Source organism: Sceloporus occidentalis, unplaced genomic scaffold (assembly GCF_023333645.1).
Source record: "Sceloporus occidentalis isolate IW3139 unplaced genomic scaffold, rSceOcc1.0.p SCAF_20, whole genome shotgun sequence".
In the NCBI taxonomy this organism is placed as follows: Eukaryota; Metazoa; Chordata; class Lepidosauria; order Squamata; family Phrynosomatidae; genus Sceloporus; species Sceloporus occidentalis.
Window position 1 is genome coordinate 9,697,349 of NW_028317000.1, and position 14,412 is coordinate 9,711,760.

Sequence of the window (14,412 nt, forward strand, 5' to 3'; positions counted from 1 at the left end):
TTTGCTAGGTCCTATTTTGGTGTTTTTCAGGACTGGTAGCCAAAATGTAGAGAGCAGAATAAATAATAATAATAATAATAATAATAATAATAATATGTTTTATTTATATACCACTATTCCAAAGATCATGGCAGTGAACAGCAAGTAAGCTAATTAGCAAGCAAGGACTATGGCCTGTTACAGACTGCCAAAATAAAGCTGCTTGGGGTCTCTTTGGAGGAATGCTGTTTAAATGATGCATGCACCCTAAGAATCCAGAAGCTGCACCAAAGCTGCACTCCGGTGCTTAGGAATGGAGTGTGGCTTTGGCGCGACCTCCAGACTCTTAGGACCCAGGCATCATTTAAACAGCATACCTCCAAAGAGACCCCAAGCAGCTTTATTTGGCAGTCTGTAACAGGCCAAAGTAATATTTGTCGACCTCACCAAAGCCTTCGACACTGTGAGTAGAAAAGGTCTGTGGCAGATCCTGGAATGACTAGGATGTCCCCCTAAATTCCTTTAAATGATTATCTTGCTACATGGAGGCCAGCAAGGTCAAGTCAGATATGGCAACGCTCTCTCAGAGCCCTTTCTAATAACTAATGGTGTGAAACAAAGTTGTGTTCTCGCTCCAACTCTATTTACAATCTTCTTCAGCATGATGCTCCAAAGGGCTATGGGAGATCTCAAAGAAGAAGACGGCATTTACATACGCTACCGTACTGATGGTAGCCTGTTTAACTTAAGCCGCCTGAGGCCTCGCACTATGACTCTAAACTATCTGGTCCGTGAGCTGCTTTTTGCTGACGATGCTGCCCTCGTTGCCCATATGGAAGCAGCTTTGCAGCGCCTAACATCCTGCTTTGCTACAGCTGCAGAACGCTTTGGGCTGGAAGTCAGCCTGAAGAAAACGGAAGTTCTCCACCAGCCGGCGCCTCAGGAAGAACACTACCATCCCCACATCACTATAGGCACATCTGTGCTTAAGTCCGTTCAACAGTTCACCTACCTGGGAAGCATCACACACACACACACCACTCACTTCCATGCCTGCATTCTCTGAAGATACCAGCCACAGATGCTGGTGAAACGTCAGGAATAAACTCATCTAGAACATGGCCACAGAGCCCCCCCAAAAAACCCTCAAAAAGACTATGGATGCCAGCCATGAAAGCCTTTTGACTTCACAAATTAAAATACAGTCAGCCCTTCATATTCATGGATTTTTTTATCCACAGATTCAAGCTTGCAAATATTTTTATAACATATAAATTCCCCAAAGCAAGCCTTGCTTTTGCCATTTTATATAAATGACACCATTTTTACTATACCATTGTATTTAATGGGACTTGAGCATCCATGGATTTCATTATCCACGGGGGTCCTAGAACCAAACCCTAACGGATACCAAGGGCGTACTTTAGCATAAAATTAATTGGCTCCAATAAAAATAATGCCATGCTGTACTTTTAAAATATTACAACGGGCAAAACCTAGACATGCTGTGTAATACATTTAATATAGTGAGTCACTTTTTCCAACATGTATTCATTTTTGTGTGGCGTGTTAGTAATTATCGGGATCACAGCTTCCAATAGTCCTCTAGCCAATATGATAATCATACTGAGTGGGGGATTGTAGGAGTTGTAGTTCATAAAAGGGAACATTTCCAAGCTCTGCCTGGATGGTGATTTAAAATAAAATACAACAAGGATAAAAGAGCTAGAATGCTTTATTGATACAAGAGACTGAATCTCATTCCTCATGAACTTGTAGTTTATACCTCCCTTTAAAACTACTTTAAAGTAGTGTCACCCCAAAGACAACAGCATAGTGGGTCATAAAGAGCTCAGACCAACTCTGGGTAGTAGGTCGATGAGCTTTCCAGAGTTTCAAGCATGGCTGTGCCTCAGTCCATTACCAGATTTGCCAGGTAAATGGAGCCTCATGCATAGAAAACCTTATATACAATGCAGCCATACTGATTTAGGAGGGACAGTCTCATCCCACATTTTCACCTGCTTTTAAAATGTCCTAGTTTTTCTCTAGACCTCTCCCTTTCCCTGTTTGTCTGTTGTTTATTTCACCTGCTGCAAACTGAGTTCAAAGCGCAAAAGTAGTTTGCGCTCAGCAGTGGAGAAAAGGCAGAACCTTGCTCTTTGTTGTAGAACCAGGCAAAAGCAAACTGCTGTAGTCTTTCCAAGCTCACGTGCTCTTCCTTACTAATAACCTTTGCCATCTTGAGCACACTCATGTTGCTTAGCCACACGTGTCCAGTTTTCATCTGTGAAATGCTGAAGGTTTTAAGACTTCCACAAAGGCTCCGTTACCAGGGCACTGAGTTTTAGATGTGGCAGCATTCAAAGAGCAGTGTCTAGTTCATGAAAGTTCTAACAAAAGGTGTGGGACATTGCAGCACAAATCAGGTTCCAAGTGATGCTAAGAGAACATCAAGATGGTGACTGTGCAGCTTATTTCTAGAGTACCCATCCTTCCATTCATTCATTCATTCATTCATTTGTTTGTTTATTATATTAATTTGTCTCCCACTTTTCTCCCAAAATTGGAACCCAAAATGGCTTCTGTAGCTATTCTGAGAGAAGACTGCAGCCTTTGGCAAAGGTATGCAGGAGTCACCAACATCTACATTTCCCCAACAGATGTAATGTTTTGGAACCAAGACTGCCTGGAGGACTTCCAAGTGTTCAGCCAGTGTTTGGAGAGGCTACACCTCACTGAAGCATTGTACTTTCTCCTACTGTCATTGCAGCGAGGTACGCTGGAGAGAAGTTCATAAATGGAGGTGAGGAGAGGGATCATTCACATCACAGGACACTGCACAGGCTGCTTGAGAGACTCCACTGCGCTTTCTGCAGTGATCCTCAAGGAACTGAAATCCAGAGCACGCCAGGCAGAGAAGATGGAGCCAGACTCCGAAGAGGCCTTAGGCTTCACAATAACCAGGAGGTCTTGGGGGAGTTTTGTCTTACCCCCGGCCATTTCCAATTGCTTCTTATCTGTCCGGTTCTGGGGTGGGGGGAAACAGGAGGCAGTGGGTAGGAATTTTGGGGGGAAAGATAGTTTAATTTAGTTTCATCAGGAATTCTGTAGAGTCTGAGCTGCCTCACTGTAACCTTGCACCTTTCTTGAATATCCTGGGCTCCCCAAACAGTGTGGTGACTACTTTCCAGAGCTCTGGGCCTCTTGGACTACATCCCCTGTTATCACTAATATATTTAGACTTAGGAGTTTATCACACAAAGGAGATCAGGAGTTTCTCCAGTGAATATCCTGGAAAAATCATGTAATTACGTGAATCGATTACACACGATGTTCCACAAAACCTGCCATTAAAGTGTTCACAAAGAAGCATTAATGTGCATCTTTTTACTTTTGGGATTTCAGCAACAATGCATTTCTGATATCCTTTATTTGTGCAATTGCATGTGATGACCATTGGCACAATTTTTGCTTTATTTGTGGGATGCTTTAAATGCACTTTTATCTCTTTTTAATGCTGAAATTAGCCCCAGTGTGATAAACTCCTAACTTTAGTAATCATGGACATTGCAGTCCAGTTGCTCACTCCCACCCAGATTCTGATCTTTTAATAGGAGGAGCCTGTGAAATACAGGGAGGAGCCTGATAGCAGAGAGGGTGGAGTTACTAGTTTAGAGACAGAGTTTGAAGAACAAAGGGATGGAGCAGGGACATAGCCAGGATTTTAGGAAGGGGGGGGTCCAGACTAAGTGCCACCATTATAATGGGGCTTGGGCGCGGTGGCACAGCAGCACGCACCATTCATTTTTCTAATGGGGGGGTCCGGACCCCAAGAACCCCCCCCCCTTGGCTACGTCCCTGGATGGAGAGAATAAGAAAAGTTGCAAAGATGAGCCAAAAAACACCTCCCTTCTGCCTTGAATCCTTCATGCTGCTGTCTTATATTTCCCCCAGGAGACTTCAAACATAAAATTAAGACCCTGAAACTTTTGGAGAGTTAGTAATACGATGAAGATTCACCCTTTCTTTACTGGGCACTTTCCTTATTTACTGAATTATTTGATAATTTCATTCCAGTCTGAACAAGAATGAAACTCAGAACTAGAAAAAGCTTCTAGAAATTCCCTTGCTAAGGGCGAAAGGGGCCAGAAAAGTAGCTTTTCCAACTTCGGGTAGAAGCTGAACAAAGTCAAAGGACAAGTTTCTTCCGGTGCCAAAAGGCAACAAGAATGGTCAGCAATTAAATTTGCCTATGGCATGGGATACCAGAGTTGGGATGCTGCCACTGAAAAGGCCTTGCCAATTGTAGCCTGATCACTGAAAACAGGGATACACAGAGGAAAGACAAATTAGATAATCTAACATTTATATTCTGTCAGAGTAAGTTCATTGGGGAGAAGGGATGCCCCACCTTTGGCAGATGATATTTCTCCCGGAGATGAGCCCTCATGGAAGCACGTTCGGCCTTCCGTTGCACAAAGGCTGCTTCCCGCTTGTTCCTGCGAGGAAGAGGAGGAGGCAAGAACATTATCTTGGAAATAAGATGATTATGAGATTTCATCTACTGAAGGTTTTCAGTTAGCTAAGCAAGCAAGTGGGGTCTGTGTTAGGCATCAGCAGTGTGTTTATCACAATGGTAACAGGACAAAATCCAGGATCCCCCCCTCCCCCAAATTGTCTCACTGACGCTTGCTTTAGTAGACTGACACGGTCACATTTCTAACACTTGTATAAACCTGCAAGTTGGTTGCAGTAAACACAATTAAAATTAAAAAATGAAATATATCACATCAGTATATGGAATACATATACATTACATCAGCAACAGGAAACTGGACTACTTCATAATAGTCTAGGAGCAGAGTCATTCACACATGCTGCGGGTGTGTGTAGAGAATTATTTTATACTGTTTTAACTAGGTAATTTTAATTGTTTTTAAAGTGTTTTTATCTTGTGAGCGGCCTTGGTTTCCTTTTGGGGAGAAAAGCAGCATAAAAATGAAACAATAACAAACAAATACATAAATACACACTAACAGCATTTTGGATAAGTCTATTCTGGATCTCAGAAGAATACAATTAATTTAATGGCCACCTAGATATAGTTCACTTTTAGTCTGAGCAGCTTAACAAGGTGGAGGCTAAAATGCTTTGCTGCAACATTTAAATACTTTTGTTGATTAATCACTCTCATATCTTTATGCCTAGATATTGTATAGATAATTTATAAGTTGCTTTCCCCACCACTATTTAAAATGAAATCACAATAGCCAAACAAAACATTATTAAATTACAGACTGAAAACCATTTTCAGAGCTGAGGCCCCGATGAAATAACACAGCTTTGACTGCCTTTCAGAACCCCAGTGAGGATGGAAGACATTGGCCTGTAACAGACTTAGATGGAGTGTCGTGTCTTGTCATTTGAATCCATTGGTTCTTGTTTCCGGAGCAGCAGAAAACAGTCACTCCATCTTCTACCTGGCTTCTCCTCAGATATTTAAAGATAGCTATCATGTCACTTCTCTGTCTTCTCTTTTCTTCACTAAGTTCTTCATCATAAGGCTTGGTTTCCTGACGTTTGACTATCTTGGTTGCCCTTCTCTGGATGCATTCTTGCATGTCAATGTCATTGAACTTTGGTGCCCAGAAGTGGGCAGAATATTTCATGTGAAGCCTGACCAGAGCAGATTAGAATGGAACTACTACTTCCCTTTATCTGGATGCAATATGCCTGTTGATGCAACCCAGGATTGCTTTGGCTTCTTTGTCTGCTGCATCACAGACACCCAGCATCACTTATCACAGTCTATGGTGGTTAGAACTGCTGGGACTTACGGTCCAGCTACATCTAGAAAGAAGTGCTTTGCCCACCCCAGACTAAAGTTTTATGATCCTCTGGCTAAAATAGTAGTAATAGTAGTAGTAGTAGTAGTAGTAGTAATGATAACAGGGATGTAGCCAAGGGGGAGGTTCTTGGGGTCCGGGCCCCCCCCCCTTCCATTAGAAAAATGAATGGTGTGTGCTGCTGCACCGCCGCACCCAAGAAATGACTGGAGGGCCAGTCATTACAGTCCCAAATAATAATAATAATAATAATAATCCACAAAGGGACTCTTACTGCTGCTTCTGAGACATCTGGGGCTTTCGATCCCGGCTAAAATATCTTGGAGTACCAGGATCTTTCTCCTTAGGGAAGTCTGCTGAGATACAACACATCAGTTGTTTGGCTGGGGCTCCGAATGCTGATTTCACGACAGATTCCATTTCAGAAGAAGGCTGGAACACACAGCTGTTGATAAATTGTACAAAATGCCCACTTCAGTAATAAGAAAACGAGTGAAAAGGGTATGAATTCCCTTCCTAGATTAGACTTAAGACCTTCCTTATCTGTGTCCAAGTCAGTGGTGTCACACTGGGGAGGTACAGAGAGTGCAGACTGCATCAGGTGACACCCAGTTGGGCTGTCCTCCCCTTTCAGGGCACAAGGGGCAAATCTGCACCCTTCCTGACCGCTCCATCACTGGGCTTTCTCCCTGGGGAAGAAGCTTGTGGATGGAGATGCACAAAGGGCGAAGGCACCCCTTCTCTCCCCTCCCGCTGCCTCATCGCCCAGTCAGGGTGATGCAACGGATGGGAAGGTGAGGCCCTGCCACCCTTCCGGAGCCTGGCCTGGTGGCCACTTACTAGACAGCCAAGGAGGGACCGCAGGCAAGTGAGTTAGTGGGAGGCAGTGAGACAGGCCCTCCGCACCTGGTGTCACCATTGGTAGTGATGCCACTCGTTCTGATTTCTCATGGCAAACATCCCAGATGCCCATTGAAAAGAAAAGAAGGGAATATCTTTCCTTTTGGTTTCTTTTGTCCCTGGCATTGAGTATTCTGAGGCAGACAGCTCTTGAACTAGGAAGTTCTTAACTGTCATGGCTAACAAGAAGAACTGATTCCAGATCAGACCAAACGTCTATCGAGCCCAGAGCTTGTAGTCAGTTATTTAAAGCAGTGCTTCTTAGGCGATCGGATATGGGAGTGCAGCAATTGCCATATCTATTTGACTATAAGTCGGCTTTATGTATAAGTTGAGGCCATGTTTTGGAGCCAAAATTAAACATTTTGATACGACCCATGAATAAGCCAAGGGTAAAAGTTAGAGGCGTGTGACAAAGGTTGTCAAGGATGAAGCAAAAGGAAATTATACCAAAGAACTTACAAAAATTTAGCAGGAATAACTGTTTATGTTCGCCCTAAAAGGCTGGATGAATGAAGGGCAACTACAGTAAATCATGGCTGTGTGATGTACAAAGGAGGTGACCAGCCAAGAAAATGAAAAGGCAAAGGTAAGAAAACAGCAACTATGACAACTATGGCCATTAACTTTAATGTGATAATGTGCCTTTTAACCCAGAAAAAACGACAAACATATATGAATGTTTTATTCAAATCCATAGAAGCCCATTTCCTTTCAATGCTCCTTTGAGGGGGAACCCCAAAGAACTGCCATTGCTGCCATTTTCCTGCCTAGGTATTCAAGCTACAATTACCAGTCTTGCGGCTACTAGTTTGAGAATCACTGCTTTAAAGTGTTTAATACTCACTGCTAGTTATACTGTTTAAACTGTAAGTTATAATTACTCCTTATAGTTTTTAAAAAAGTAACTAATTGTGCCATTTGCTGCCCTTGCATTATTTTCATTCCTTCTCTCCCTCTTTTTCTTTAAACATTTGGAATTAGTAACAGAACGCCATTAAACATTCTTTCGTTTTGTCAAAATAATAACAATAAAATCCCTCTAAAATGCATCGGAATATTCTTCAAAAGTAGGTTGATTTATTTATCACGACTAAATCCATCTACCCTCTATGAGTTGGGGTATTTTTTATTTAGGCTTATAGCCACCGCCCCATAAAGGTTTATTCTAAACAGCGCAAGGGGGAAAGAAAGGGGACTAGAACTCCCATTGCCCTGCCTTTTTTACTGGAGTAGCGAACAACACCATTTGCGTCAAAAGAAAATGTTTGGAAGTTAGGTGTGTCTTATTTTAAGGTATGCCCACTATTTGATGGTCGGAAGGCTTTTTGTTTTATACAGATAAACATGACATTAAAAAATATCCCATAAAGACAGAAATATAATTCGTAATATAATTTATGAATGTGGACAATATATTAATTTTACAGAAAAAAAACATGTGGCTAAGTTAACTGAAATTACTTTCATTTGGTCTTTCGGAAGAATATAAACTTGTTAATAGGTACTTCCTGATTATCAACATCTCGGTATATCATAATTTCTACTCACTGCTATTTTAAAACCTGATGTCAAATGCCATAGAAATTAAACAAAATGGAGAGTAACCCCGGGGAAGCAGTTTTTGCTTCTGTGAGATTTGTTAACACACCTATTTGTTGTTATAGCTCTGTGCTATGACTCCAACATATGGCAACTTTATCCTACGGTTTACCTGGCAATATTTATTCGGAGGAGATTTGCCACTGCCTTCCTCTGAGGCTGAAGAAGTGACTTACCCGGATCCCACAATGAGTTTCTATAGCTGAGCAGGGATTGAAACCCTGGTTTCCCACAGTAGCTCAAAGCAGTATTGCACGGTGCTGTCCAATTTTCATCTGAGCCTGGAGGTGGATAGGCAGCATCCCTAGGAAAGTAAAGGAAATGCATAAGGCAGTAGGGAGAGCTAAGAGAAAGAGGTCATGCAATTAAAAATAGAAAGATCTAGTGGCTACCATCCTAGTTTTGTCCATCTCTTCATTTAATAAACAAATCCTACCCTTCTGATGCTTACAGACCACTCAACTGGGCTAAAGTCTCTTAAAAGCAATAAGACGCAATATCATTATACAAAACACAGATGCTGCTTTTAAAACTACAACTCCAAGAATGCAATGGCAGTTAGTGGGGGATTCTCTGAGAGTTGTAATCCAAAAAGCCCAATTTCTGAGCACTGAAATTTTGAATATATACTTACAAAAGGGAAAAAACCTGATAATGTAAATGCAACTTTATACCAAACTCAAGTGGCAAAGTGGAACAGGAAAGTCTTTGCAGGGACGTAGCCAAGGGGGGGGGGTCTTGGGGTCTGGACCCCCCCTTCCATTAGAAAAATGAATGATGTGTGTTGCTGCGCCACCGCACCCAAGCCCCATTATAATGGTGGCACTTAGTCTGGACCCCCCCCCCTTCCTAAAATCCTAGCTACGTCCCTGGTCTTTGTGATATGATGAAATGCCATGAAAGATAATACCAGTCTTGGAAAGAATACCAGCAGTGCCTTCTCAGTAGTCATCCCAAATTTAACCTCTCCTTTCTGCCTATTGCTATTCCAGAAGGATCTCGCACCAATATTTAGAATATAGACCAAACAGAATCAAAACTTAACTTTCTGCCCAAGAAACCAGAAATTACCAGAGCGCATTGCTACTCCTTTCTCACTTGAAATGTTACCCTTCCGGCAAACTCACCTGTGTAGGAACCTCCTGGTTTCAGCCTTTTACCTGGGTCTACGTGGCCAGTCTGCTCCCTTTGAAAGTCCTGGGAGGATTATTAACGTTCTTAGCCAGCTCAAGTTCTTTAAACTGAGATCAGGGCCAACAGAGATTCTCAGGGTGACACTAGGTGACGCCTGATCCAACTGGGTGACAGCTGGGCAGATGGCACCTTGAGCAAAGGAGGACATGTGTCCACCGTGAGAAAAAGTGGCACATGCTGCTCATCTGAGACAAAAAAAACCAACTCCAATCTTAAGGTATCCAAGGTATCCACTCTCAGAGCAAAAGCCTTTGAAAACAGCAAGTTCCTTGTCCTCAGAATTTATTCCAAAAGCAAGGAAAGCAAGTACTGGCTAGAAACCAGTAGCAAGGATAGGCAGGGAGCCATTAGTGGCTGCAAATGATTATCTTCACAGGTTTCTGACACATTGATACAAATACACAACCTGTCACTCACCTGGCAGTCAAATCATTTCCGGCAGTGACAGATGGCTAAATGTCTTCTGCACAGATTTCTAAGCAATCGTTTCAGGAATGACTGCAGAGTATTTGGCTATCTCCTCCTCCTTGTTTAATATTACACACACACACACACACACACACACACACAGAGAGAGAGAGAGAGAGAGAGAGATGGGAGTTTTGTATAAAAATTTGGACTGGGAAATTAAAGGGAGAGACTTCTACAGTGTAAACCTAGGCATGTCTACTCAGAAGCAAGTCCCAGAGGGTTCAGTGTTTCATTTTTCTGCCCTAAGTGCAGTACATTACATTTCTCAATGTTATAATCCGTTTTGTTAGTTCTGGCCACAGCTTTCTAATCTATTAAGCTCATTTTGAATTTTGATCCTCTCTTCATCCACCTTTTGTTTTTACAGTACATAGGTTCTGTTCTTACAGAGTATAGGTTATGAATCAGAATGAACCATTTCTTTTAGAGAGAGATCCATAATTTTTCATGACCTACACAGTCAAAGACCTTGATCTAGAAAGGACAGGGTGGTGTTCTTTGGAAATTCCTGCATGAAGCACAAGTGCGCAGAAGCCTTATGTCTTTTGTGAGATCAGCATGTGCTTTACAAAAGTACAAGGATATGTGGCCACCCAATATCTAGTCATTTCCTATTTCCTCCAGGAGCGGATCTTTGATAAAACTTGGTAATGGGCCTTAATTATCTAGCTACCCCCCAAAATACTTTGCATGATATCAGCTCCTAACAGTATAGTACTGTTGGAACAACCTATTTTGTATGCACCCACAGTGAGGATTGCCACAGGACTCAGAAGGAACTGGGAACCTCTGGGGTTATGGCAAAGGATGGTATTGTCCCTGGTGTTTGAAAAATCCCAGTACTTCAGACTGTGTTCTGCTACACCGCAGCGCATGCATCTAGACCAGTGGCAAGATGGAGATGGAGACCAACAGCAGAACCTATGCAGTTATTCTCTGGTCTTGAAAAATACCTCCTACTCCCAAGATAGGTCACACAATATACTGACTCAAGGATTTTGCTGTCTAAAGAGATCGATCAGAGTAGCACTTCAGAGGGGCTTAGACAGGGTTTAGATGACTGTAAACAGATTGCAAAGAGGCCAAGGATAAACCATGGCAGGTGGTACTTAGGTTTGAGTCTTAAGCTTCTTACAGAAAAAGATGTGCAGGTGAGACAGCAGGGCAGTGTGTGGGACAACAGGACTCTTAGGCTGGTTGCATCTGGGTGCTCAGTCACACAACTGTGGATGTTCTGCTTTCCCCATGAAAGAGAGCTAACACCGGTAGAATTCAGAAGCTTGCAAATCAGTTTAATTTTTATCAAAGCAAGTTCTTAGTCCTGACAGTTGTAACAGAAAAGCTTGCCCTTCTATTCTGTCATCTACATCCTTCTTAATAAGATGGAATTAATTTTTTTTTTTTGCAGAAATACTGAAATATCCTTTTGCAGAGATAGGAATGGTGTGGCCCTCCAGATGTTTTTCAGTCACAACTTATAGTATTCTTTCCCACTGACTTCCTTCCCACTCACCCACAGTGCTGCCTTTCTTAGCTTCACAAAATTATGAAGATGTGCTAGAAAACTTGCACATGTAAGCCTTTCTGAGCACAACATGTGGACATTTTAGTCTCTCAGAAATACCCATTATACATCCAAAGGACTGCCAAAAGGGACACTACAGTGTGGAGTTGCTTAACTAAAATTTATCTAGAGATATGAACATCAGAGGAGAAACCCCAGTTTTTTTTCAGTTTCCTTCCTTTGGCTGTATCTGCACTGCAGAAATAATCCAGTTTGACACCATATTAACTGCCATGGCTCAATGCTATGGAATTCTGGGGATTGTAGTTTGTTGTGGCACCAGTGTTCCTTCACAGAGAAGGCTAAATGTTTCACAAAACTACAATTCCCAGAATTTCATAGTATTGAACCATAGCAGTTAAAGTGGCATTGAACAGGATTACGTATTTCTACAGTGCAGATGCAGGCTTTGGCGGGGTACAGACCGCCCAGAAGAGGTGCCTCCTTGGCACCTCTCTCTGCTGTGCAGCTGCGCTGCAGCATACAAATTGTGTGGTGCAGCTGCACAGCAGAAAAGGAGCTCAAAAAAGTGGCTCCTTTTTGCTGTGCTGCAAAGCACCAAAGACAGTGCATATACGTCGCAGCTGCAACGTAACGGTTACACGTGCCGTGCGTAAGGCACTGCGTAACGGTGGTGCACCCACAACGTGCTAGGGTTGTGGGGCATGTGCACACGCCGCCCCGAGGCAACCCTAGCACATCGTGGACACGCCGCAAAGGGCCCGTCTGGAGAGGGCCTTTGTTTTCCAGAAACATTGGAGGAAAAAGGATATTTGGAAAATTTTATTATAAAATGATGAATAAAATGCGCTAAGACAAGATGCTCATAAGTTCACTCCCTCAAAGTTATTTTTGCAAACTATGTAACAGCCAGATTGTATAAAAGACAGTTTATCTGATTATTACAATATCTGGCCTGATATCCTTTTTGTAGTTTTGTTTATTTATTCATTCATTCATTCATTCATTCATTCTCTGACACTATGGGAAACTACAGAGGAAACAAAATAGTTCTGTTGGTTTTGCTAATATTAGTGGTTTCTTCTATTTGTATTGTTTTTTTGTTTTGTTTGCTTACTCCTAATAAAATGGCAAAACTAAATAGGTTCCATAAATTTCAGGATCTTGTAGCTCCTCTTGTATCAAAGCTCATTTTTTAAAAAAGGGAGTTTCATTTGCAACTATTGTCAGCTCCAGCACCTGAAGAGTGTATGCGATGAGGTCCTTCCTTGCGCCTCAGGAGCCCTTCTGCCTCCCGCCTTGCTCCCCCTCCCCAGGCATCCTCCTTGCCTTTCTCAAGGCAGGCCCTCCATTTCAAACCAGGAGGGAGTCCAAAATGTTCTCCATTCTGAGTGTGGCAGAGAAGCATGTCCAGTTGTCCCTCCATATTCGCTAGGGTTAGGGGAACAAGACCCCCGTGAATATGGAAAAACCGCAAATAACAAAAACACTGTTTTTACCTGAGAGGACACCTCTCTAGGAATCTATAGGTCCTCCAGTGCAACTCTGTGGTCAATGTCCAACATACACTGACCATAGAATGGCACTGGAGTAGCTACAAATGGTCTTTCAGTGCAACTTTTAGTTTAAGTTGACCACAGAGTTGCACTGGAGGACATAGACAGTCCTAGAGAGAACATATTAATGAAATCCGTGAATAATCAAATCCGCAAATATCAAAGCCGCAAATATGGAGGAATAACTGTATTTGCTCTCTAGATGAGAGCGAGCCAGGCAGCAGCACTTGGGCGGCGTCTCGTGCAGCGGCTCTCCTTTGCCTGGCAGGACTAGCTGCAAGGGGCCTGGGGGCAGCAGTGAGTGGACCCTTGCAAGTCAGGCTGCGCTGCTGTCTCTGCCAGGTCACAGTGGGAACGGGTCCTGAGTTAATTTAGGGCTTTAGACTCATCTGATGCTCAAAAGAAAGAAATGCAGAGAGAAGACTTTTTCTGATTCTTTTGTAGCTCTATACAGCCATCTAGAGATCAAAATGAAAAATTGTAGGGGGAAATTCCCCCCCCCCCCCTCGTTCTCTCTAAGATGTCAATATGACAACTAGATTCAAGACAACGAAAGCCACTGAAACAAGAAGCCCATCTTATATTCACCGTCAAAAAAAGCAGACATGTCCCAAAACGTTTTGGAAGAGACGAGATGGGTGTGACAGAATATGACACAGATGCATCAGGATATAACACAAGAAATATTAAAATCAAGCAAAACATGAAAGAGGGAGGTAAAGGAGATCAAGGATTCGATTGGAATAAATGAAAAGTTCAGATTTTAGACTTTAAAACTGAAAATTTTAAGGTGGTGAGAAAGATTTTAACTACAGCAGCATATAATGTGCCCACGTATAATTCACCCGCATATGCTGAAAGCAGTGCCGGAAGAAGTGGTGCTGTGCGCCAGAAGGAACAATGGCACATGCGCCTGTGGTGCGCACGCGCCACCGCAAGCACAAGCCCCATTTCTTGTAATGGGGCTCAAGCATATGGCACTATTTCTTTTACACGGGGGGGGGGGTCCAGAACGGATCCCCTGCGTAAAAGAAGGGTGCACTGTATTTCACTTTATTGAAGTTGAGAAAAAGGGAATTTTGTTTGAGACGTAGATCAATTCTGGAGAATCCTAACGAAGATATTAGTGGGAAAATGTTCAATGTTTTGGCACGTTTTTGAGAGAAAGAGAAGCAAGAAATGGATGTTGTGATTAGAGTGAACTCAACAATTACAATAAAAAACTTGCACAGATGGTTAACTTCCTTAGGAGACAGATGAGAGGCCACATCCAGCAACAGCGCTTCCAGATTAGATTGAACATTGATGGGAAAGATGTTATAGGCCCCGTACAGAC

The 14,412-nt window shown here is 42.6% G+C and overlaps 1 protein-coding gene across 1 annotated transcript; it reads right to left on the reverse strand.

Moving 5' to 3' along the window:
- Positions 1–1,690: 1,690 nt before the first annotated feature.
- On the reverse strand, positions 1,691–9,530 carry LOC149301927 (complexin-3-like). Its single transcript, XM_089483561.1, has 5 exons — positions 9,458–9,530; positions 8,507–8,634; positions 6,103–6,273; positions 4,394–4,481; positions 1,691–3,009 (listed from the first exon to the last, which is right to left on the reverse strand). The coding sequence occupies exons 3-5, from the start codon at positions 6,246–6,248 to the stop codon at positions 2,803–2,805; spliced, it is 441 nt and encodes a 146-aa protein (XP_089339687.1). The 5' UTR covers positions 6,249–6,273; positions 8,507–8,634; positions 9,458–9,530; the 3' UTR covers positions 1,691–2,802.
- Positions 9,531–14,412: the final 4,882 nt, after the last annotated feature.

Coding starts and splice junctions, on each gene's coding strand:
- LOC149301927 (XM_089483561.1), bottom strand. CDS start 6,248: ATGGAATCTGTCGTGAAATCAGCATTCGGAGCCCCAGCCAAACAACTG. Junction 4,482..6,102: donor CAGATGTCTCAGAAGCAGCA/GTAAGAGTCCCT, acceptor TCTTCCTCGCAG/GAACAAGCGGGAAGCAGCCT. Junction 3,010..4,393: donor AGAAATATCATCTGCCAAAG/GTGGGGCATCCC, acceptor CCCCCACCCCAG/AACCGGACAGATAAGAAGCA.